This window comes from Haliotis rufescens, unplaced genomic scaffold, assembly GCF_023055435.1.
Source record: "Haliotis rufescens isolate VD_foot unplaced genomic scaffold, xgHalRufe1.0.p SCAF_7, whole genome shotgun sequence".
Lineage (NCBI taxonomy): Eukaryota > Metazoa > Mollusca > Gastropoda > Lepetellida > Haliotidae > Haliotis > Haliotis rufescens.
Genome location: NW_025964361.1, coordinates 43,127,278 through 43,152,516, shown reverse-complemented (window position 1 = coordinate 43,152,516; position 25,239 = coordinate 43,127,278). Strand labels below are relative to the sequence as shown.

Here is a 25,239-nt window from a genome sequence, read left to right as displayed (position 1 = left end):
GTTTATTATTTCCCCTTTCTGCCAGCAGCCAGGGATGTTTCGTCGGATAACAGATCGTGTCCCCACCAAAGGAAAACATATACTACAACATAACGTTATTAAAAATAGAGGTGCCGTTTTAGCCCGAGAAATCGGTGACGTTTTGCTGTGAGGTGCACCCCTGGAAACAATTACGCACACACTACATAACATAGAGAGCTCCGGGAACGTACTATCGCTGTGAAGAATGACATCATATTACATCCCGCTTGTGTGTTTGAGTATGGTAAATATCCTGTATTCGGAATAAACATTGTATTAAGCGAGCCTTGGTCAAGCACACTCGCGTGATAACCTTTATGTGCCAGTCCCCATCAGTTTTGATTTGTGGTACCTTAACTAGTTTTGGGAAGCATTTAAAATTACCTTATATTTGGCACTCAAACTTCCGTGTGTATTTTAGGAGCGTTAAACTGAGACAAAGGTTTCCCTCTGTGGTTGGCAAAATCTCAACTTAGCAGCTATTACTTCCGTTGGACTTTGCTGCATGACACCAGCTCTGTAACAGTTTTGGTGGAAACTCGCGTGTTGAAGGACCAAGGTAAATAATCGGAGTGAGTCTGGGTTCCAGTCAACGGCCAACACATTTTGGCACATCCTTCGTGACGGTCATGCTTTGGGTTGTGACGAAAGCTGTGGTGGATTTAAGGGTGGGTGGGTGGCAACCCCCCTTGTTTTATATCTGCTGACAGTTTTTGTACGCGCCCTTCCTATACCATCATTTGGTTGTTAAAATAAAATTTATACACCATCCTCCACCCCCCCACCCACCACAACCACCCCAATCCCCCAACCCCCGAACCCCCTTGAAATCCTGGGGATCTAATAGGGACACAACAGCGCCGCGTGACTTTGATCACCCGGTGTCCACCTCCATACATCCTTTCTGTCACTGTTTTGTTACCTTTATTGATTTTCACCACCCGCACAATACCCATTATTCTTGTGTTATACTTATTTGTATTCATAATAAATTTTGATTTCTTAAAAAAGCCGATCATCTGAGACCAAGAGAGGTGAGATGGAATGGGGTGTATCGTCGCGTTCAAGGTATGCATGTGTGGCTGCTTGTGTGCCCACTGAAATACCATGGCGCTGTTTAACACGGGCACCACACTCAGACACAGTCCCCCAACCAAACCTTGATCTATCTCTTTAACACCGAGCGCCAGGCAGGGTAACAACATGTACCATCTTTAAACGTCTTTTGGCTTGACGCGTCCGGTGATTGAACGACCGACTTTCCGCTCTCCGGTCGTCCTTCTATCCACTAGACCACGAATGCGGTCAATTGTTTTTAGTGAATGTTGTAGGCTTCTGGTTTAAAATATACACAATGATACAGCAACATTATTTGAAACAATACTTCTGCCAAATACACGCAGGAGGCGTAGAGGCGGCCCTAAAATCCTTCTCATCGGCCCGAAATATATACACATTGCACATGCGTGAAATGTTCAAAGCGGAACTAAACTGGTCTCCGTCTATCCATATCACATGTTGCGCATGTTTACGACGCGCAGATAGAGCCGTCAACCAGATTACCTCAGGAACTTCCGTAAACAATATTCCATGTTCCGTTAAAAAACAGAATGCTAGACCGCGCTTGTTCGTTTGTAAAAAGGTGGTTACATGTATTGCATGTGTTGAAATGCAACATTCTCGGTAGTTAACTGTCAATTTCTAGTTTTCTTTATTGCATTTCTAGACCACAAGATTAAATGAACAAAGAGCAAACTAAGAAATGGACTACGGTTCCGTACCGATATAGGCCTGTATATCCTCGGATATATAATACATTATATTGACCGCTGGGAAATACATACGACGCAAATGTTAGGTCCTGTGTTTGGTTTGATCACGTGATGCGGTACGAACATCGGTAGGCGGAAACCACTGTGAACAGGTGAACTGATCATGATCATATATCGTAGAGACTTGACGTGTTTGTGAAATTGTATCAATATGTATGAGAGTGTTATTATATTTATTACACACCTACGGACCAATCCTAAAGCGGTTGCAAATCTGGTGGCACATGAATATGATATATGACCAAATATGGACATTGTTGACATTTCAATGCACACCATTAAAAGATGTTCCTGCTGTTGTGTTTGCAAACGTGACGGCCGCAACCCTCAAGATTTGTTTTAATTTCTTTTTCAATTTTTCACACTTCAGCGCGTAGTTGTTAGCATGCAGAACAACGGCAAGAAAAGAAAGGAAAATCTAACAGCTCTGCACTTTGAATCATATGCTTGTACCACCAGTATCCCAGCTGTGCAATCAACATGAATCTATCATCCAAATTTACATCCTGTTCATACAATCTCTAAAATTTCTAATGTCGGGAACTTTTCAATTTGCTTTCAAGGTACAGAAATCAGAACTCCTACTAAGAAATTTGGGAGCACCTTTAGAATACAGTACCACAAATTCTCGTGAGAATGATCTCTGCCGTAGGTCACATGTCTCAAAGACAGCAACCATTTTTTTTTCATAACTTGCGACCTTCGGATTGTTAGCCCGACAGCTAACTGAGCTACGTCCACACTGTGAAACAAAGTGCAAAATTTACCTGTTCATGCCTACGACGTTATGGAACTGAACGAAAATGGTTGAATAGATGACGGCACTTAAGAAGGTTATGGGTAGGTATGGTGTCTCATGACTTTAGTCTACGGACACTTACAAATGATCCCAATGCCACTTGGCACACTCGTCCCATTCTGTAATCTACAAGATACAGAGTGGCGAGGAATGATCCGATATGGCGCGAACTGAAAACAACTCCAGACGTCAGACGTCGAACCCGCGTGTACACATGAATGGATTGGTATTTAATAATTTGTCAGGTGGATTTTGTGACAGAAAAGTGTGGTAGGAAACACTGTAATGATGATGTGGATAATAGTAAGGAACGAGGGAGGCATGAGCATAGCTAGTGACGACACAACAGTGAGTTCGCTAATCGGTACTGAAAAAATGTAACCGGTGAAAGTGGCTTGTGTGAATGTTCCAGGACAGTTTCTAGTAGCCAAAGTATTCGACACAAAACCATTTCATCCTTTTTACTCGACGTTTTTGTGTGAAGAATATTAGGAGCCGCTATAGAATTTATAATAGCCACTAAATGGATAGGTCTACCTAACCCTAATGACCGTATAGGGGATCCAAGGGCTAAGGATAGAGCTCAGGTAATCTAATAGCCACTAAACGGGTACCAAACCCTAATGATAAAAATGGAGTGATTGATCGTAAAGGGGATCCAAGGGCTAAGGATACAGTTTGGGGCAACCTACCCTAACACTGGTGACATTTGGATGTGTTCAGCACCAATATAATATCCCTAATAAACTGCATTCTTGTGCATAATAATGAAAATTAATGAACCGAAAAAAAATAATATATGTATATTGGTTCCCATTTATAACCATTTTAGCCACTTGAATTATGAGAATAACCAAATAAAAAATATATAAAAAATAAAAGTGCTTTCGTAAACTAGCGCTTGCTATAAAATGGCTGCCGTAGGCTATATTTAGTAAACAAATATTCAAAGCTCTCAACACCGCTGGGCGTATTCAAAGACATTGCGTGTAGAGATGATAGATCACTGGGAGGAGTTAATGCACACTCATTGACCCCTGACGTCACAGGGCATTGTTTCGCCAGTGTGACTTGCAACAAAATACTACAAATTACGTCATCGGGTATTGTCATGTGTTTGAAAAGTTTGTGGTACTGTATTCTTAAGGTAGGCCAAAATTTGAAGCATCGGTGGTGATTGACTGATTAGAAAGTTTGATTTATGCGGCCTCTGATTGTTATTACCATGCTCTTAAATTCTTCAATGGCATATCGGCCCTGTAAACTACCTCTCCTCGGAAACTGACTCTCCGATGTACCAGAACTGTAGCATGTTAGATGTCCATCTTCAAGTGAGTGAGTATGGTTTTACGCTGCTTTTAGCAATATTCCAGCAATATCATGGCAGGGGACACCAGAAAAGGGCTTCACACATTGTACCCATGTTGGGAATTGAACCTGGGTCTTCAGCATGACGAGCGAACGCTTTAACCACTATGCTACCCCACCGCTTCCCTTTAACTTTATAGTGCTCAGTATATGCAGAAAATATTTGAATATAAATGCTGACATCAATAATTTGTGCAAATCTCATGGAATTTGGTGTTAGTTTTAAGTATAAGTATTTATGAAGGAAAATTTTTAATATCTAACATTTTTGTCAGATGGTTGTTTTTGTTTTGATTTGTTGACTACATCCTCATGTAAAAGACAGTGCTATGTCACTATTTTCATGTGACCATTTGACTTCATCTTCAGAAAACAAACAAACACAATGATGTGTGACATAAAGTTATTAAAAGTGATTGTCACAATTTACTTTTGACAAACTTTAAACTTGTAAATATCTAAATATCTGAACTGACATTGTTCACTAGCTTTGCTTCTATTTTCTACCTATAAAAGATTTAACAGCTGTGTTCTTTTCTCTTCAGACAACGATGCCTCTCAAGCGGGGATGGAAGAAAGGACTCGTAAGTTCAATCTCACATTTACCGTTATATGTGTCTTCATCTGGTTCTCAGAGGCTTGGGTACTCACAAACTTGCTTACTCAGAGGCTTATGTACCCAGAGGCTTAGTTACTCATAAACTTGGGTACTCAGAGGCTAAGGTACCAAGAGGCTTGGGTACTCACAAACTTGCTTACTCAGAGGCTTATGTACCCAGAGGCTTAGGTACTCATAAACTTGGGTACTCAGAGGCTAAGGTACCCAGAGGCTTAGGTACTCATAAACTTGGGTACTCAGAGGCTTAGGTACTCAGAGGCTTAGGTACTCAGAGGCTTAGGTACTCAGATGTTTAGGTACTCAGAGGCTTAGGTACCCAGAGGCTTAGGTACCCAGAGGCTTAGGTACTCAGGCTTAGGTAATCATAAACCTGGGTACTCAGAGGCTTAGGTACTCAGAGGCTTAGGTACCCAGAGGCTTAGGTACTCAGAGGCTAATGTAATCATAAAGCTTGGTACTCAGAGGCTTAGGTACTCAGAGGCTTAGGTACCCAGAGGCTTAGGTACCCAGAGGCTTAGGTACCCAGAGGCTTAGGTAATCATAAACCTGGGTACTCAGAGGCGTAGGTACCCAGAGGCTTAGGTACCCAGAGGCTTAGGTACTCAGAGGCTTAGGTACCCAGAGGCTTAGGTAATCATAAACCTGGGTACTCAGAGTCTTAGGTACTCAGAGACTTAGGTACCCAGAGGCTTAGGTACTCAGAGGCTTAGGTACCCAGAGGTTTAGGTACTCATAAACTTGGGTACCTGAAGGTTTAGGTACTCATAAACTTGGGTCCTCAGGGGCTGAGGTACTCATAAACTTGAGTACACTGAGGCTTAGGTACTCAGGGAGTAACAATTTCCCAATTCATGGTAGTTTTGCTATACAGTAAACTACGGTTATAATGAACTCAAAGGGCCAACTAAATTTAATTTGTTATAACCGTAGTTTGTTATAAGCATATTTAAAACATATATACACCTGGAAGCGTGTTTGTTAGTTTACTGTATCTTATGTTATGACTGTGTAAAGGTGACTTGTATTGCACTGTTATGAGTGGATTTCCAAGTTGAATCGCAGAGGGTAACCTAGAAATCGGTACATACAGAACTAAATTGTGAAATCAGTAAATAACCACACATGATCAATGAATAATTGACAAAATTATGTTGAAACAGACTGGATTGTGTTTTTCATCACACAGGGCAATACAATTGGTAAAATATGTTGCTGCAGCAATAAATAATATGCTTTAATGTAAATGTCAGTGCAGTTACAAATGTCGAGAATAGGGCTTGGACGAGTCCAAATGAACAACCTGGGTACCCAAGAATATATTACCTGACCGTACCCGGGAACCTGCTGGAGATCTCAAGAGATGGGTATACAATATGTGTTTTAGAGTTGTTTGACTGGAACCCTGGCAAAAAGTGTTTAGATACACCCTGAAACAATATGATCATCTATACCCTGAGCTTTTTCTTTATTCAAATATCAAAATGTCAGAAGAAATACATAAATAGTAAGAAAGAAATGCAAGCAATAGTGACTTGTAGTGTAACCATGGAGTTTAAGATAATTTTTGTCATTACAATATATCATGGGTACAATATATCATGGGTCCGGGTAGTCCTGTTGGCACCTGGATCCTACTAAGTACCCCCCCCCCCCCCCCCCCCCCCCCCCATCACTGTGTTGATGCATTTATGGCAAGCATGGGTTGCTGAAGTTACCCCGAATCATCACCGACGCTGGCATTTGCCGCTATGCAATTGATATCTCACCTTAACAGCTATACCTCTTTTTCCGACATGCCATATTTTGCTGATTAAGAACAACATAAACAATACAAAATCAAGGTATTTGTTGGGACATTTCTTTTAAAATTTCTTTCGTATTTGCGAAAGTGGAAAACAATTGAAGGAATCTTTTGTTCCATGAGAATGAAACAAAATGTTTTAGAATTAGTCTTGCTCATGGCTTGTTTGGAATAACTTGACAATACAGTAAACTATGGATTAATAACAAACTCAAAGGGACCACTAATTTTAGTTTGTAATAACCAAAGTTCGTAATATGTACAGCATATATACAGCAAGTGGCTTGGACTAAGAAGTAAGTTCGTTATATCGGTCAGTTCGTTATGAGCATGTTCATTATAAATATTGTTTACTGTTATTTATATTGTCCAGTATCTCTGAATGAGGCTTCACTCTACTTCTTGTACTTATAGCATTTGAAGAAATACAGAGAATTAAAGAGACTCAGAACAGCTGGAGCTGAGGCCCAAAAAGAGCAGCAAGGTATCTATGTACAATGTTTATTTTTAGCTTAGCTGATTGACAGGGTGGGTAGGTGAGTGAGTGAGTGACACGGGTAGCCAAGTCATCTAAGGCACCATGATACGCTGTGCAGAGTTGCATCCCTTGGGTATGCCAGAAAATTATGATTGTGGGTTCAAATCCCGGTTCACCCCGATTATGTTTCCAGGTTTGTCAGCACCATAACCATGCTCGTGGGTTTCACCGAAGTGGTAAACGTCTCAGACCTGCATCACTTCGGGCTTTCCTCCCACATTAAAGCTGACACGCCGCGATATAACTGGAATACTGTTAAAAGCGGCGTAAAACCCAACTCATTCACAGACATACCTTGATGCAACTTGACATGGAATTCCTACTCAGAAACAGAATACTGTGTCCAAGTGGGGGGTCCATGTTGAGCTGCAGCATGGAATGTCTGGGGGCTAGCTCTGTAAAACCAACCTTAGTCCATACTTGTATGTTGATGTACATATGCATGCACATTTCTTTATAAGAGCAAGAATCTTGAACGCGACGTTAAACCCCGTTTCTTAAGCTTCTTTCCATTGAGTGAGTGTGATAAACTTTAACATCACATCAGCATTATTTCAGCCATAGCAACTCTTCCCTTTGTGACTGGAGTATTCATGTTTTTGAATAGGGCATTTATGCTCAAATGATTGGAAGTGCATTAAAACAATTGAAAATATCAAAGATAATGTTTCTGCCATGTCAGTGTTGAGTGTTTGTTTGTTTGTTTATTTGTTTGTTTGTTGATTAACGCCACACTCAGCAATATTCAAGCTATAAGATGGCGGTCTGTACATAATCGAATCTGGACCATGCAATCCAGCTATTGACATCATGAGCATATACGCATTTGGGATACGATGACATGCATCAACCAAGTCAGTGAGCCTGACCACCCGATCCCATTAGTCTCGGCCAGGGGTCTGGAAAATTTAAAATCCCAATCGGACTTTTGCATTTAGGCCACGCCCCCTTCAAATAGCGTATTTTAGTACGACTTTCACACACATTACAAGTTTACGTATTCATAATATGATGAATTATGAATTGTTTCAATTTAAATTGTTTAATTCACCGGACAATTAATAACAAATAATATAATTTTAGATATACATGGAAAACATACGTTTGTTTCTGTTATAATAACGATCTGTTAACGTAGTAAACGGTCTAATTAATATTCATGAGTTATATTCATGAGTCTGCTCAAGTGTACTCGTTGAAACATTTGGATCAAGACTATTATCCCATATTTGGTTATCACGTGACCTCACGGGAAAAGGTTTTCTTTAAACTAAAGATTTTTTTAAAACAAGAAAGATAATTTTATCACAAATACTAAAATATCGTTGAGAGCAATAGTTATTTGAATACTTTTTTCATCTGTACTTAATTATTGACCATAAAAAAAATTGATATCGATCGTCCGAGAAAGCAAAATGGCGGTCAATCAAGATTCAGTATACGACTAGCTACTGAAAACAATAAAATCTGCAAATCTTCATTGTTTGTCAACCAAGTGAAGGTCGTTAGCCACGACTTACAAAATGATCGTCTAGACTTTGAGGGTTGGGCAGATCCGCTCGACTGATTGGCTCTGAGACTCTCGGCATTGTTGCTCAAATGAAAGAATTGAAATTATCAAAAATAATGTTTATTATCATTGTCCGCCATGTCCATGCCAAGGGAGTACAGAGAGACAATGCATTATTTTTAGTATTGAAATAATCTTTTTTTCTTCTACCAAGTGCTTGTGGACGCATGTGTAATTTTTTAATTTTACGTTTGCAGATTTGTTGGGGTGTAAACCAGACAGCTTAGATGGAGGAAGTGAAAAAGGCAGGCCAAATGAAAACCCAGCTTCCGTGGAAGAGGAAAAACCCAGTAAAGAATCCACAGGGTCTCTGCTTGAAGGCACAGAAAAAAAAGTTAAACCTCGTAAGTATGACGCATATTTAGCTTCTGCAGGAAGAGCGAGAGGTACACCTTGTAAATATGACGCATATGTAGCTGTTGAAAGAAGAGAGAGGTTGACCTTTTGAAAGAAGAGCAAGATTAAACCTCGTAATTTTGACACATATGTTGCTGTTTAAGGAAGTACGAGAGGTAGACCTAGTAAATATGACCCATATATGGCTGTTTCAGAAAGAGGTAGAACTAGTAAATTTGACTCACATATCGCTTGTTATGGTTATAATTATTGTACATAAATATGAAGTAAAAGCTGCACTAAAAATTCTCTGAAGTTATGTTATTGGGTATTTTTTAACTGAATCAACAGTAGATTGGGAGAAAATCTGTGTACAGCTGATTGCTATTTCTGGCTTTGTTTGCGACACACTAATGCACACAGTTATCACAATTTCATGTGAAACAATGTCAAACACAACATGAAATAATTAGATGGTAAATCAACATGTCATCGTGATGTTTAAATCGCAAATTTCGCATTTTCATTGACAAAGTTTCATATCTCTTGTTTGTTCACTTGAAGCGAGAGGATGTAGTTTTTGACTGTAATGGGCTAGCACTGCTAAATCAGCATTAGTCAGGAAGAGTACAAGCAGTCACACACACACACACACGTGAATGCACGTCTCTATATAAGTGCAATAATCTTAGACGCGACATTAAACACCATTTCACCTCTGCCTCGCCTCCATGCCCCAAGACCCACGTTCTAGCGAGGGATGTTTATATCTCAATGGGCAAGCAATTAAACCCGTCATAAGTCCGTCATTGATCTATGCAATTTATTGCAACCATGCAGCATGTAGAACTTGCACACCAAAACGTTGTTCATCCATATAACTTATCCTTACTTAGTACTCCAACTTCTTTTTCTGTCTTTTCTCTGTGGAGAATGTTGATATTCACAGTCATACATACAGTGGGGCGGTCGGGTAGCCTGGTGGTTAAAGCGTTCGCTCGTCACGCCGAAGACCCGGGTTCGATTCCCGACATGGGTACAATGTGTGAAGCCCATTTCTGGTGTCCCCCGCCGTGATATTGCTGGAATATTGCTAAAAGGGGCGTAAAACCATACTCACTCACTCACTCACATACATACAGTAAACTATAAACTACATTTATAACGAACATGCTTATAACAAACTGACCGATATAACAAACTTATTTTTTAGTTCCACTTATTTGTTGTATATATGCTTTATGTATATAGAACCTCACCCGAGTGTCTTTTGATATCAAATATATCAACACGAGTTGATAAAAGTGGAAAAAATCCTTGGCAAGTCTTTCCACTTTTATCAATGAGTGTTGATATGTTTCAGATCTAAAGACATGAGGGTGAGATTTTATTTATCATCCAACATCATTCTTCCAACTTTTTCAGCTTGTAGACAGTAATTAGCAGTGTCTTAAGCATGTTAAGTGTAAAAAGTACTGCTAACAGCTTCAGTTGCAGAGCCATTAGTGATGTCATTTGATTGTGACATCATGGTAACCAATGATGTCACAATGGTCTGCAAAGCATTGTGATGCAATTTCATTGCAGGGATATCTACCATGTAGATATTGCTTGATCTCACGCATGTGATATCTCCTGTAGGAGACAGTTTTGGATGATAAATGCTTATAATGAACCTCGGTTTTTACAGACTAGTGGTTGAGTTCGTTATAACTGTAGTTTACTGTATATAGTATATTGTGGAAGATGCACACCTGCTCACTTACTCACATGTATGCACATCACTATATAAGTGTAATAATCTTGAATGCGATGTTGAGCTCCATTTCACCTCACCTTTTCCTATAACTGTCATATTTTTTCTTACAACCTTGAAAGGTAAAGAGGAGCTGCCAACCAAAGAGAGTGAAAAGAAGGAAAACACTATGCCAAAGCAAGAACCAACACAACCTCAAAGAAGAAGTTATACAAGCAAAACCAGTGACGTGACTCCATCAGTTACTGTTTCCAGTGCCCAGAAAAATACAGCTGTCCTCACTGTGGATGTGACGGAATCACAGAAGATTCCAACAGGAGGAGTATTAAGGACAGAGATCACAGACTTGACTCCATCAAGCTCTGTTTCAACCACCCAGAAAAAGGTTGCTGAACCCGAAGATGAAGTGAAGCAATCACAGGAGATTCTACCAGGAGGGGGATTAAGGACAGAGATCAACGACTTGACTCCATCAAGCTCTGTTTCAACCACCCAGAAAAAGGTTGCTGAACCCGAACATGAAGTGAAGCAATCACAGGAGATTCTACCAGGAGGGGGATTAAGGACAGAGATCAACGACTTGACTCCATCAAGTTCTGTTTCAACCACCCAGAAAAAGGTTGCTGAACCTGAAACTGAAGTCCAGGAATCACAGGAGATGCAAACAGGATGGGGAGAAAGGACAGAGATCACAGACTTGATTCCATCAAGTTCTGTTTCAACCACCCAGAAAAAGGTTGCTGAACCCGAACATGAAGTGAAGGAATCACAGGAGATTCTACCAGGAGGGGGAGAAAGGACAGAGATCACTGACTTGACTCCATCAAGTTCTGTTTCCACCACCCAGAAAAAGGTTGCTGAACCTGAAGCTAAAGTGGAGGAATCACTGGAGATTCCAGGATGGGGAGAAAGGACAGAGATCAACGACTTGACTCCATCAAGTTCTGTTTCCACCACCCAGATAAAGGTTGCTGAACCTGAAGCTAAAGTGCAGGAATCACTGGAGATTCTAGGAGGGGGAGAAAGGACAGAGATCACCAACTTGACTCCATCAAGTTCTGTTTCAACCACCCAGATAAAGGTTGCTGAACCCAAAGCTGAAGTGCAGGAATTGCAGGAGATTCCAGCAGGAGGAAAGTTAAGGACAGAGATCACCGACTTGACTCCATCAAGTTATGTTTCAACTGCCCAGAAAATGTGTGCTGCACCAGCGGCTGAAGTGAAGGAATCAGATAATACTTCAAGAGTAGGAATAAAAAGCAGGATTACAGACTTGACTCCAAGTTTTATTTCAGCTGCCCAGATAAGGTTCGCTGTATCAGCAATTGAAGTGAAGGAATCACAAGAAACTCCTAGAGGTGAATTGAGGAGAGAGTTGACAGACACGACTCCTTCAAGTTTTATTTCAACTGCCCAGAAAACGTGTGCTGCACCAGGGGTTGCAGTGAAGGAATCAGATAATACTTCAAGAGGTAGAATAAAAAGCAAGATCACAGACATGACTCCAAGCTCTATTTCAACCACCCAGAAAGTGGTTGCTAAGCCAGCAGCTGAAGTGATGGATCCAGATAAGTCTCCAAGAGATGTTATAGACATGACTCCAACAAGTTCTGTTTCATCCACCCAGAAAATGGTTGCTAAGCCAGCAGCTGAAGTGATGGAACCAGATAATACTCCAAGAGGTGTAACAGACTTGACTCCATCAAGCTCTGTTTCAACCACCCAGAAAAAGGTTGCTGAACCCGAAGATGAAGTGAAGCAATCACAGGAGATTCTACCAGGAGGGGGATTAAGGACTGAGATCAACGACTTGACTCCATCAAGTTCTGTTTCAACCACCCAGAAAAAGGTTGCTGAACCTGAAACTGAAGTCCAGGAATCACAGGAGATGCAAACAGGATGGGGAGAAAGGACAGAGATCACCGACTTGACTCCATCAAGTTCTGTTTCAACCACCCAGAAAAAGGTTGCTGAACCCGAAGATGAAGTGAAGGAATCACAGGAGATTTTACCAGGAGTGGGAGAAAGTACAGAGATCACCGACTTGACTCCATCAAGTTATGTTTCAACTGCCCAGAAAATGTGTGCTGCACCAGCGGCTGAAGTGAAGGAATCAGATAATACTTCAAGAGGTGGAATAAAAAGCAGGATCACAGACTTGACTCCAAGATTTATTTCAGCTGCCCAGATAAGGTTCGCTGTATCAGCAATTGAAGTGAAGGAATCACAAGAAACTCCTAGAGGTGAATTGAGGAGCGAGTTGACAGACACGACTCCTTCAAGTTTTATTTTAAGCTCTATTTCAACCATCCAGAAAATGGTTGCTAAGCCAGCAGCTGAAGTGATGGAACCAGATAAGACTCCAAGAGGTGTAATAGACATGACTCCAACAAGTTCTGTTTCAACCATCCGGAAAATGGTTGCTAAGCCAGCAGCTGAAGTGATGGAACCAGATAAGACTCCAAGAGGTGTAATAGACATGACTCCATCAAGTTCTGTTTCAACCACCCAGAAAGAGGTTCCTATGCTAGCAGCTGAAGTGATGGATCCAGATAAGGCTCCAAGAGATGTTATAGACATGACTCCAACAAGTTCTGTTTCATCCACCCAGAAAATGGTTGCTAAGCCAGCAGCTGAAGTGATGGATCCAGTTAAGGCTCCAAGAGGTGTAATAGACAGGACTCCATCAAGTTCTGTTTCATCCATCCAGAAAACATTTGCTGAATCAGCAACTGAAGTGATGGAACCAGATAAGAGTCCAAGAGGTGTAATAGACACAACTCCATCAAGTTCTGTTTCAACCACCAAGAAAAAGGTTCCTAAGCTAGCAGCTGAAGTGATAAATCCAAGAGGTGGATTAAGGACAGAGATCACAAACACGACTCCATCAAGTTTTATTTCAACTGCCCAGAAAAAGTTTGCTGCACCAGCGGCTGAAGTGATGGAACCAGATAATACTTCAAGGGGTGGAATAAAAAGCAAGATCACAGACATGACTCCATTAAGTTTTATTACAACTTCCCAGAAAACATTTGCTGCACCAGCAGCTGGAGTGAAGGTATCAGATCAGACTCCAAGAGGTGAATTAAGGAGAGAACTGACAGACATGTCGCCATCAATTTATATTTCAGCTGCCCGGACAAAGTTAGCTAAACCAGAAGCTAAAATGAAGGAAGCACAAGAGACTCAAAGAAGTGGAATAAAAAGAAAGTTCACAGACATGATTCCTTCAATTTGTATTTCATCCACCCTGAAAAAGTTTTCTGCACCAGTCATTGAAGTGAAGGAACCACAAGAAACACCAAGTGGGGAATTGAGGAGCGAGCTGACAGACATGACTCCATCAATTTATATTTCAGCCGCCCAGAAAAAGGCCACTAAACCAGGAGCTGAAGCGATGGAATGCCAAGAGACACCAAGAGTTGAATTAAGGAGAGAAATGACAGACATGAGTCCATCAATTTTTATCTCAAAGGCCCAGAAGAAGGCCACTGAAATGATGGACCAGGCAGAGACTTCCTTCAGAGCTACAGGAAGGGGATTAAAGGAGGGTGCACCTCGCCAGTTTGTGGGACTCAGTCGAAGGAGTCATCATGACTATGGCAAGTACTAGTAAGAGTTATATTTGAGACCGATCCAGAGAAATATTTACATTTGGCATTTTAAATTTTAGTCTTCAGTTGGGGGATAGACTTGTCAATCAGACATGGATTTCAATCACTGTTGTGTCGAACTTTGATATATCAAACTTACGTTTGTCTCAAAGTTAAAGCTTAGTCCCTGCTTAATCCTCATTTATTCATCATTACCGGTTGTGGCGAACATCGGGTAACTCAAGGTCTTTACGTAGGTCCCTTCAACTTTGACACAATGGTGTTTGACTGTGATATGAAGGCATTTGTGTTGTGTTCATGTCATTGTGTTCCATATGTTATGAGCTTAATCCCTAGAAGACACCCCACCCCACTGTTTTTAAACATTATGAACATATAAATGAGTGAGTGAGTATGATTTATGCCACTTTTAGCAATATTCCAGCAATATCATGGTGGGGGACACCAAAAATGGGAAAGAAGATATGAATGGATATACAATCAGTATTTTGGTTTAGAAATATTTGATATGAAAAAAGGGTTTTGCGTAAGGTTCACGCTACAATATTCCAGCAATGTCTCAATGGAGGACACCAGAAATGTGCCTCGCCCATTGTACCCATGTTGGGAACTGAACCCAGACCTTTGCAATGACAAGTGAATGTTTACACCACTGGGCTACCCTGCCACCCCTCAGTGTATATGATGCCAGTGATACTTACGTTGTGTACGGAATCCTTCCATCAATTACAGGCATGGCAGCCATAAAGTAAACAAGAGTTTGCCACTAACATGGCTATATCCTCCGCCCCTGTTGCAGAATTTATGACATAATCAAATCTTAACAAACCCTAACCTTTTTTTTAACCGAGGTGGAACTTGTCATGGAAATTGTAAAAAAAAGAAGAGTTTGGAACCTAAGTCCATCTTGTTGCCATGGAAACGTAAAAAATAAAGGCACAAGTTCAGCATGTACCTGACAGACCTGCAAAGTTTGATGAAAAAATATTGAACGGTTTATGAGTTATGCTCCGGAAATGAACCCTACCCTCACAGAACCTAAGTCCATCTTGTTGCCATGGAAACGTAAAAAATAAAAAAATTCTAAAATTTCTAAATAGCAAAAGGCACCAGTTCAGCATGTACTTGACAGACCTGCAAAGTTTCATGAAAAAAATATTGAACGGTTTATGAGTTATGCTCCGGAAACCAGACGGACGGATGGAGCCCGTTTCTATTATAAGATTTGACCGTTGCTTATACATTTGATCTTGATGTCAATCACTGGATTGTCTTGTCCAGACTCGATTAATTAGTCATACAGCTCCAATGCTGCGGAGTGCAGCGTTAAACACAAACAACTTTTTGAAAAATAGTAGTTTCAAAAAGCAGTGATACATGGCCATATAACCCTGAAATTGGGTCAAGATGACGATAAAGGTAGCTCAGACAGCAAACGCTTAGAGTGGTCATCTATTATTGGGAGGTGAGGAGGAGAAGGAGGGGGGTCAGAGGGAATCAGAGGAAGGTCACCAAAACATAAGACAGTTTAGGGAAGGGTAATAAAAACAATGCTCACATTTGGGGAGGGTCATGAAAATGGACATGTTATATGACATTAGTTGCTTTTGCATCCCAAACCCCAGATATAAATGACTGGTCCCTTATAATGCATTTTGTTATGTTTCTAAAACAATTTCTTTTCTAGTCGGCTAGTGGTAAAAGCGTTTGCTCATCTCACCAAAGAACTGGGTTCAAATCCTGACATGGGTACAATGTGTGAAGCCCATTTCTGGTGTCCACCCACCATTATATTGCTGGAATATTGGTAAAAGCTCACTTTTCACTTGTGCTTTGATTAAATGTTTGAGTAATAAAAGTATTTTTTAATGAAATTTAACAACTTAATTGCAGAAGGAGCAAGTGGCAGTGGATATTGTTACACTACCATGCATCTGAAACCAGTCAGGGTACATCTCTGTGCTGATGAAGTAGAGAGGTTTCTTCACAGGAAACAGGAGAGACCTGTGTGTTCAAAACCATTTTGTCCTCTGAAGGAAGCTGGAAGAGAAAAATATTATGAATATGACCCAAATTCGAAAGAAAAAACCCATCACTTTGCAAAAGCAGTATGTCAGTATTCTTCTGTGGAGTGTCTTTCCAGAAAATATAGAGGGGAAGAATTTACCAAACAAATAACTTCTCAAGCGTTTCGAAAACTGATAACAAAACTCAATCCTGGACTGGATGGAAGGAAGAGAAGAAAGGTTGTGACTCCTGAAGAAAGCTCAGAAATGGGGGAAGGGAATATCTGTTCATTAAATAAGGAACCAAAAGGGGATGATGGAAAGGTAAAATATGACAGAAATGAAACAATTCTGGTAGAGGATGAAGTAACAGTACATGCTGGTGTACGTGAGGAAGTACAAGAACAGAATGTGGTAGGGAGAGATGATTTGTTTGTAGTAGAGTTAGAAAACGCAGAAGAACCTGATCAGGAGGAAGACGAAGACCCGATTGTGGTGAAGGGGGAAAACAACAAACAGTTAGTTGTACACGAGGCAGATGAGGACCAGGATGTCGAAGATGGGGATGACAACAAACAGTTAGTTGTCCATGACGCCGATGAAGACCAGATTGTGGTAAAGTGGGAAGACAATGAACAGTTAGTTGTACACGAGGCAGATGAGGGCCAGATTGTGGTAATGGGGGAAGACAACAAACAGTTAGTTGTACACGAGGCAGATGAAGACCATGATGTCGAAGATGGGGATGACAACAAACAGTTAGTTGTCCATGACGCCGATGAAGACCAGATTGTGGTAAAGGGGAAAGACAACGAACAGTTAGTTGTACACGAGGCAGATGAAGACCAGGATGTCGAAGATGGGGATGACAACAAACAGTTAGTTGTCCATGACGCCGATGAAGACCAGATTGTGGTAAAGGGGGAAGACAACGAACAGTTAGTTGTTCAAGAGGCAGATGAAGAAGAGGTTGTCGAAGATGGGGAAGACAATGAACAGACTAATTCACATTCATTAGGCAGGTGCAGTGTAGAGGATACACCAGCCATGGTAATTGTGAAACCACCAAACAAAGTAACCATATCAGAAAGTGAAACACGAAGTGACAGAGAAGGCTGTTACACTGACATCCGCCTGAAACCAGTCAAGGTACATATCTGTGCTGATGAAGTAGAGAGGTTTCTCCAAAGAAAACAGGAAGGACCATTTTGTCATCTGGAGGAATTTAGAAGAGAGAAATATTTTGAATATGAACCAGCTTACAAAAGAAGGAAAGTGAGGAAACCTACATATAAACCATTTAAACCAAAAGTAGTTTCTCTGTATCCTTCTGAAGCATTGGAATGTATTTCAAAAAAACGCGGAGGGATACGATTTCTAGCCCAAAACAACACTCAAGGATTTCGAAAACTGATAAAAAACCTCAATCCTGGAGTGGATGGAAGGAATAAAAGAAGGGTTATGACTCCTGAAGAAAGCTCAGAAATGGGGGAAGGGAATATCTGTGCATTAAATAAGGAACCAAAAGGGGATGATGGAAAGGTAAAATATGACAGAAATGAAACAATTCTGGTAGAGGATGAAGTAACAGTACATGCTGGTGTACGTGAGGAAGTACAAGAACAGAATGTGGTAGGGAGAGATGATTTGTTTGTAGTAGAGTTAGAAAACGCAGAAGAACCTGATCAGGAGGAAGACGAAGACCCGATTGTGGTGAAGGGGAAAAACAACGAACAGTTAGTTGTCCACGAGGCCAATGAAGACCAGGATGTCGAAGAAGGGGATGACAACAAACAGTTAGTTGTCCATGACGATGATGAAGACCAGATTGTGGTAAAGGGGGAAGACAACGAACAGTTAGTTGTACACGAGGCAGATGAAGACCAGGATGTCGAAGATGGGGAAGACAACGAACAGTTAGTTGTCCATGACGCCGATGAAGACCAGATTGTGGTAAAGGGGGAAGACACCGAACAGTTAGTTGTCCATGACGCCGATGAAGACCAGATTGTGGTAAAGGGGGAAGACAACGAACAGTTAGTTGTACACGAGGCAGATGAAGACCAGGATGTCGAAGATGGGGAAGACAACGAACAGTTAGTTGTCCATGACGCCGATGAAGACCAGATTGTGGTAAAGGGGAAAGACAACGAACAGTTAGTTGTACACGAGGCAGATGAAGACCAGGATGTCGAAGATGGGGAAGACAACGAACAGTTAGTTGTCCATGACGCCGATGAAGACCAGATTGTGGTAAAGGGGGAAAACAACGAACAGTTAGTTGTTCAAGAGGCAGATGAAGACCAGGATGTCGAAGATGGGGATGACAACAAACAGTTAGTTGTCCATGACGCCGATGAAGACCAGATTGTGGTAAAGGGGGAAAACAACGAACAGTTAGTTGTCCATGACGCCGATGAAGACCAGATTGTGGTAAAGGGGGAAGACAACAAACAGTTAGTTGTCCACGAGGCAGATGAAGACCAGGTTGTCGAAGATGGGGAAGACAACGAACAGTTAGTCGTTCACGAGGCAGATGAGGACCAGATTGTGGTAATGGGGGAAGACAACAAACAGTTAGTAGTTCACGAGGCAGATGAGGGCCAGATTGTGGTAAAGGGGGAAGACAACAAACAGTTAATTGTACACGAGGCAGATGAAGACGAGGTTGTCGAAGAGGGGGAAGACAATGAACAGACTAATTCACATTCATTAGGCAGGTGCAGTGTAGAGAATACACCAGCCATGGTAATTGTGAAACCACCAAACAAAGTAACAATATCAGAAAGTGAAACACGAAGTGACAGAGAAGGCTGTTACACTAACAACCGCCTGAAACCAGTCAAGGTACATATCTGTGCTGATGAAGTAGAGATGTTTCTTCAAAGAAAACAGGAGGGACCATTTTGTCATCAGGAGGAATTTAGAAGAGAGAAATATTATGTACATGAACCAGCTTACAAAAGAAGGAAAGAGAGGAAACATTATTGTAAACCATTTGAACCATTTATACCATTTATACCAAAAGTAGTTTCTCTGTATCCTTCTGAAGCATTGGAGTTAATTTCCAGACAAAAAGGAAGGGAACAAGTTCCAGCCCCCAAAAACACTCAAGCATATCGAAAACTGATAAAAAATGCCAATCCAAGAAAGAGAAGGGTTGTGACTCCTGAAGAAAGCTCAGGAATGGGGGAAGGAAAACTCAATCAAAGAGTGGATAGAAGGAAGAGAAGAAAGGTTGTGACTCCTGAAGAAAGCTCAGAAATGGGGGAAGGAAAACTCAATCAAAGAGTGGATAGAAGGAAGAGAAGAAAGGTTGTGACTCCTGAAGAAAGCTCAGAAATGGGGGAAGGAAAACTCAATCAAAGAGTGGATAGAAGGAAGAGAAGAAAGGTTGTGACTCCCGAAGAAAGCTCAGAAATGGGGAAAGGGAAACTCAATCAAAGAGTGGATAGAAGGAAGAGAAGAAAGGTTGTGACTCCTGAAGAAAGCTCAGAAATGGGGGAAGGAAAACTCAATCAAAGAGTGGATAGAAGGAAGAGAAGAAAGGTTGTGACTCCCGAAGAAAGCTCAGAAATGGGGAAAGGGAATATCTCTGCATTAAATAAGGAACCAAAAGGGGATGATGGCAATGTAAAATATGACAGAAATGAAACAATTCTGGTAGAGGATGAAGTAACAGAACATGGTGATGTGCGTGAGGAAGTTCAAGAACAGAATGTGTTGGGGGAAGATGATTGGTTTGTAGTAGAGTACGATAACGCAGAAGAGACTGATCAGGATGAAGACGAAGACAAGAGGGAAAATGAAGAAAAGTTAGTTGTCCATGACGCCGATGAAGACCAGATTGTGGTAAAGGGGGAAGACAACGAACAGTTAGTTGTACACGAGGCAGATGAAGACCAGATTGTGGTAAAGGGGGAAGACAACGAACAGTTAGTTGTCCACGAGGCAGATGAAGACCAGATTGTGGTAAAGTGGGAAGACAACGAACAGTTAGTTGTACACGAGGCAGATGAAGACCAGATTGTGGTAAAGTGGGAAGACAACGAACAGTTAGTTGTACACGAGGCCGATGAAGACCAGATTGTGGTAAAGTGGGAAGACAACGAACAGTTAGTTGTACACGAGGCCGATGAAGACCAGATTGTGGTAAAGGGGGAAGATGAAGAACAGTTTGTGGTGAAAGAAGAAGTAGAACAGAATGTGGTGCACATGGAAGAAGATTGGATAGTAGTATTGCAGGAATATAAAGAAAAGTTGGTGGTAGAGGGAGGAGACGAAGAACAGTTTATTGTACAGAAGGAAGAAGAAGAAGAGGATGTGGTAAAGGAAAGAGTAGAACAGATTATGGTACATGAGGAAGTAGAAGATTGTATTGTGGTCGAGCAGGAAACCAAAAGACAGATTGTTCGTAAACAAGGAGTAGAACACTTTGTTGTACATGAGGAAGAAGAAGATTGTATTGTGGTAGAGCAGGAAAGCAAAAAACAGATTGGGATAAAAAAAGGAGTAGAACACTTTGTAGTACACGAAGAAGTAGAAGATTGTATTGTGGTCGAGCAGGAAACCAAAAGACAGATTGTTCGTAAACAAGGAGTAGAACACTTTGTTGTACATGAGGAAGAAGAAGATTGTATTGTGGTAGAGCAGGAAAGCAAAAAACAGATTGCGATAAAAAAAGGAGTAGAACACTTTGTAGTACACGAAGAAGTAGAAGATTGTATTGTGTTAGGGCAGGAAAGCCAAGAACGAATTGTGGTGAAAAAAAGGTTAAAACGGAAAGTGGTTATAATAGATGATTGATGAGTTGAAACAAACCAGTAATGGCAACTGATTGATGATGACATCCAAAGAACCTTCAAGACCGCCTCCATGGTCTAGTGGTAGAAGGAACCACGGGTGGCCCAGTCGTCTAAGGCGCCGCGATTCGCTGTGCAGATTTGCGTCCCTTGGGCACGCCAGAAAAAAACCTATGATTGTGGGTTTATCTCTAGCAACATAAATAAAGAAACATTGTCAACAATCGTCAGTAATTCTCAGGTGTTGTATGGACTATGTTCCTCCGTCACAAGTGAATACATACAGCCGCTGTGCATGTCATGACCCGAGTTCAAATGAGCTCTGCTCCGTATATAAGCTTTCTGGTTTGTTTGTTGTTTAACGCTGCACTCAGCAATATTCTAGCTATATGACAGCGGTCTGTAAATAATCGAGTCTGGACCAGACAATCCAGTGATTGATATCATGAGCATCGATCTACGTAATTGGGATACGATGACATGCATCAACCAAGTCAGCGAGCCTTAGCACCTGATCCCGTTAGTCGCCAACCGCCTCCTTGGTCTAGTGGTAGAGCGTCCGCCCGGAAAGCGGAAGGTCCGGGCTTCGATCCCCGGCCGCGTCATACAAAAAGACGCTGGTACTTGTTGTTACCCTGTCTGGCGCTCGGCATTACGGGGCTAAAACAAGGACTGGTCGGCTCGGAGTCAGTATACTGTATCGGGTATTCATGTTAAACTGCGGCATGGTATCTCAGTAAGCTAGCACTATAAATCGGCATCAGTCCGGACTAGTACAAGCAGCCACACAAACACATACACGTACATGCACGTCGCTATATAAGTGCAATAATCTTGGACGCGACGTTAAACCCAATTTCACCTAACCTCACCCGTTAGTCGCCTCTTACGACAAGCATAGTTGCCTGAAGACCTATTCTATTCCGGGGGCGGTGGGGTAGCCTAGTGGTTAAAGCGTTCGCTCGTCACGCCGAAGACACGGGTTCGATTCCCCAAATGGGCACAATGTGTGAAGCCCATTTCTGGTGTCCCCCGCCGTGATATTGCTGGAATATTGCTAAAAACGGCGTAAAACCATACTCACTCACTCACTATTCTATTCCGATCCGGTTAGCCTTCTCTTACCAGCTTTATGGGAACCCTTCTATATTGCTTGACACTGAATTAGTATGTAAAGGACCGCTGTTGTCTAGTGGATAGAGTGTCTTCCTGGAGAGCGGAAGGTGAGTTGTGTGATCTCCAGGCGCGTCATACCAAAAGATTGTACTTTTGTTGTTTCCCTGTTTGGTGCTGGGCATTAACGGGATAAAACAGGGAATGGTCGTCTCGAAGTCATTATACTGTGTGTAAGTACGGCATCCATGTAACATTTCATAAATAAATGACCCTCCGTGAGTGAGGTTGAATTCAGTTGTCTACTGTATCATTTTAATGTTTGAAGAAGTGCCACAACGATTTTGAGGATCGCATTTTATATTCATGTGTTGTTCCAGTGTTTCAAACTGATCTTATTCCAAAACTCGAGTTGATTATTGGGAAAAAAATGTCTGTTACTTGAAGTATTAAAACGATATGAGATTAACGTGATATAATAAAAGCTCAAGGCAAACTAATATCTAGATTCTACATCATTTTCGGATTGAACTGAAAGAATCCTGTTGCTTATATGTATTGGGGGCGTCTAAGGCGACGCGATTCGCTGTGCAGAGTTGCGCCCCTTGGGCACGCCAGAAACCTATGATCGTGGGTTCGAATCCCGGTTCGCCCCGATTATGTTTCTAGGTTTGTCAGCACCATACCCGTGCTCGTGGGTTTCACCGAAGTGGTAAACGTCCAAGACCTGCATCACTTGGGGCTTTCCTCCCACATTAAAGCTGACACGCCGTGATATAACTATAATACTGTAAAAGCGGCGTTAAACCCAATTCTATCATGAATTTGACATTTACTCGATTCTGATTGGTCAATCAGAGGCTATTAAATCCCAATAAAACCCCTCTGATTGAAACAGCTGGTTTGACGGCCGCATCACCGCAGAAGCTAATATTCATAGAATAGTACTTTTTTCAGTCATTGTCGGTAGTAGGCATATTTAAATAATTATAGCTACAATTAAAGGTTACAAACATGCACAGATGCGGTTACTACAATTTATTTCAAAGGATGTGTGGCAATACATTTCGTGCAGAAAACACGATAGAAATCTACAAAGGAAATGTATTTGCGTTTTGGAGACAACAGAGAGCTTGGAATTTTGGCGCTTTTCTATATACGACTGTGACGTCATATCTTTTGCGTCACAATGAGCTACATGACGTCATAATGGGGACTCGCGATGTCGAGCGAAAGCCTTGCAAAGCTTGCTTTGCTTTCTTTAGGAATGCCCACCTCATGTTAGCTTACCAAGTTGCCGTGCTTATATGCTTTCAATGCATGTGATATGTTCGAGTGAAGTATTAGGGTGTAAACAAACTGTTTGAGTATATACAGCTCCATATTTTGTTCGGTGATTCCGTATTTCATATCGATAACCCACTCAAAACACTTGACCCGTGCCGCTTCACTCAGTATATTTGCTAACACCAAAGAGTTCGCGTTTTATTTAGTCATGGTAGAATGGAGTAGGGCTGGGACGGGTAACTCGGGTACTCGGGTCGGTTGGGTCCTGAGTAGGACCTGGGTAACCATAGGACTACCCGGACCCGTGGTTAGTCACGTGATATATTGTTTAATGACAAAAATTATCTAAACCTCTATGGTTACGCTATAAATCACTAATGTTCCCATTTCTCTCTGACAATGCACCCATTCCTTCTGACTTTTGTATGTTTGAATAACGATAAAACTTCATGCAGCAAACTTAGTGTATGCATGACCCGATCGTTTTACACGTGTTTCTAAATACATTTTGCTAGGGCTACGGTCAGACTTTTCCAAATCGGACAGTTTGTACGTATCTCTTAATATCTACAGCGGGTACCCGGGTAGGGTCGGGTAATAGGGTGGTGGGTACCCGGGTAGTAAATTGGGACTCGTCCCAGCCCTAGAATGGAGATAAACCTACTGTGTTTTCAATGTAGAGCTGGGATACCTGCGCGTTCGGTCCCAAATTTAATTTAGCGCGGTTAAATCTACAGGTTACCTGGCTCTACATTGAAAACACAGTATGTTTATCTTCTAACTCACTCACTCACTCACTCACTCAATGATATGTATTGTAAAAATGACAATTTTCTATTATAGGACGAAGTTTGATGGTCTTTGGTGATCTTGTTAGCATGCTGTTATCAAAGAGTTTCTGACACACTGTTGTGTTTACCTTGTCAGTTTTTGTTCGAAAATGAAACACCTCCACCTTGTGGGCTATTTATAGTCAGGGTGGGTCTTTAAACCAAAGTCCATTTCAGAGATTTAGCTGGAAATACCCATTTCTACTCTTGTACCGATTAGATAAAAGACTCATCAATAAGATTATTAACCCAACAATTGTATTTATTCAGATGTAGATATCTGCTAAATACGCTTACATGGGGGAAACCTATGGACAGACATTGTTGAATGAATGTGGCCATCTCTATTTATAATTGCAGTAGGTGCAAACATTTGGCAATTCTGTACTGACAGTTTTTAAGAAAATTACATACCTACTTATTAAATACATGTGGGTTATACATGTTGTGTGAGATCAATGCCCTGGCCGTGTCATTTTAAAAGACGTACTTGTTGTTAACCTTATTATGAGATGAGTAATCAACACATTATATTGGAACACAGTTTTAGGTTTACAATCACAAAATGCAACCCAATGGGTCAATTAAGTGGCAGCAGTAATAAGTAACCAGCTCTACCATAGGTAGGTGCACTCACGAATGTCCAGGGTCACTTTCGAAAGTCTTGAAACAAGCCAGTATCGGTCCTTGAATCCGGGAGAGTGTAGGAAGCTGGCAGGAAAAAAGGGCCTCAAATCGCCCTCTTTTCCTTTGACCCATCCCGAAACCTCATGAACGATCAAGCCTGCCAGGTTTATTTACAACAAATAGGGAGGTAACTCTAAATTCTACTCGCTCACTGCTATCGATAGCACTTAACCTTTTACCAGCGCTTCATCCGTCTCCAATACCAGATTACAGCCTGCCCGGGGCTTGACATTAAGGGGATTTGGCCGTTTCGAGTCCCA

General features: G+C 41.4%; 1 protein-coding gene across 2 annotated transcripts; it reads left to right on the top strand.

Annotated features, from left to right (window-relative positions):
• Positions 1–1,575: 1,575 nt before the first annotated feature.
• On the top strand, positions 1,576–21,292 carry LOC124132720. 2 transcript variants are annotated; one of them, XM_048387477.1, is made up of 6 exons: positions 1,576–1,945; positions 4,566–4,604; positions 6,855–6,924; positions 8,746–8,892; positions 10,763–14,242; positions 16,148–21,292. In XM_048387477.1, the coding sequence occupies exons 2-6, from the start codon at positions 4,572–4,574 to the stop codon at positions 21,064–21,066; spliced, it is 8,649 nt and encodes a 2,882-aa protein (XP_048243434.1). In that variant the 5' UTR covers positions 1,576–1,945; positions 4,566–4,571; the 3' UTR covers positions 21,067–21,292. The 2 variants fall into 2 exon arrangements, with proteins under 2 accessions (XP_048243434.1, XP_048243435.1); XM_048387478.1 differs by lacking the exon at positions 1,576–1,945 and adding an exon at positions 2,561–2,693.
• Positions 21,293–25,239: the final 3,947 nt, after the last annotated feature.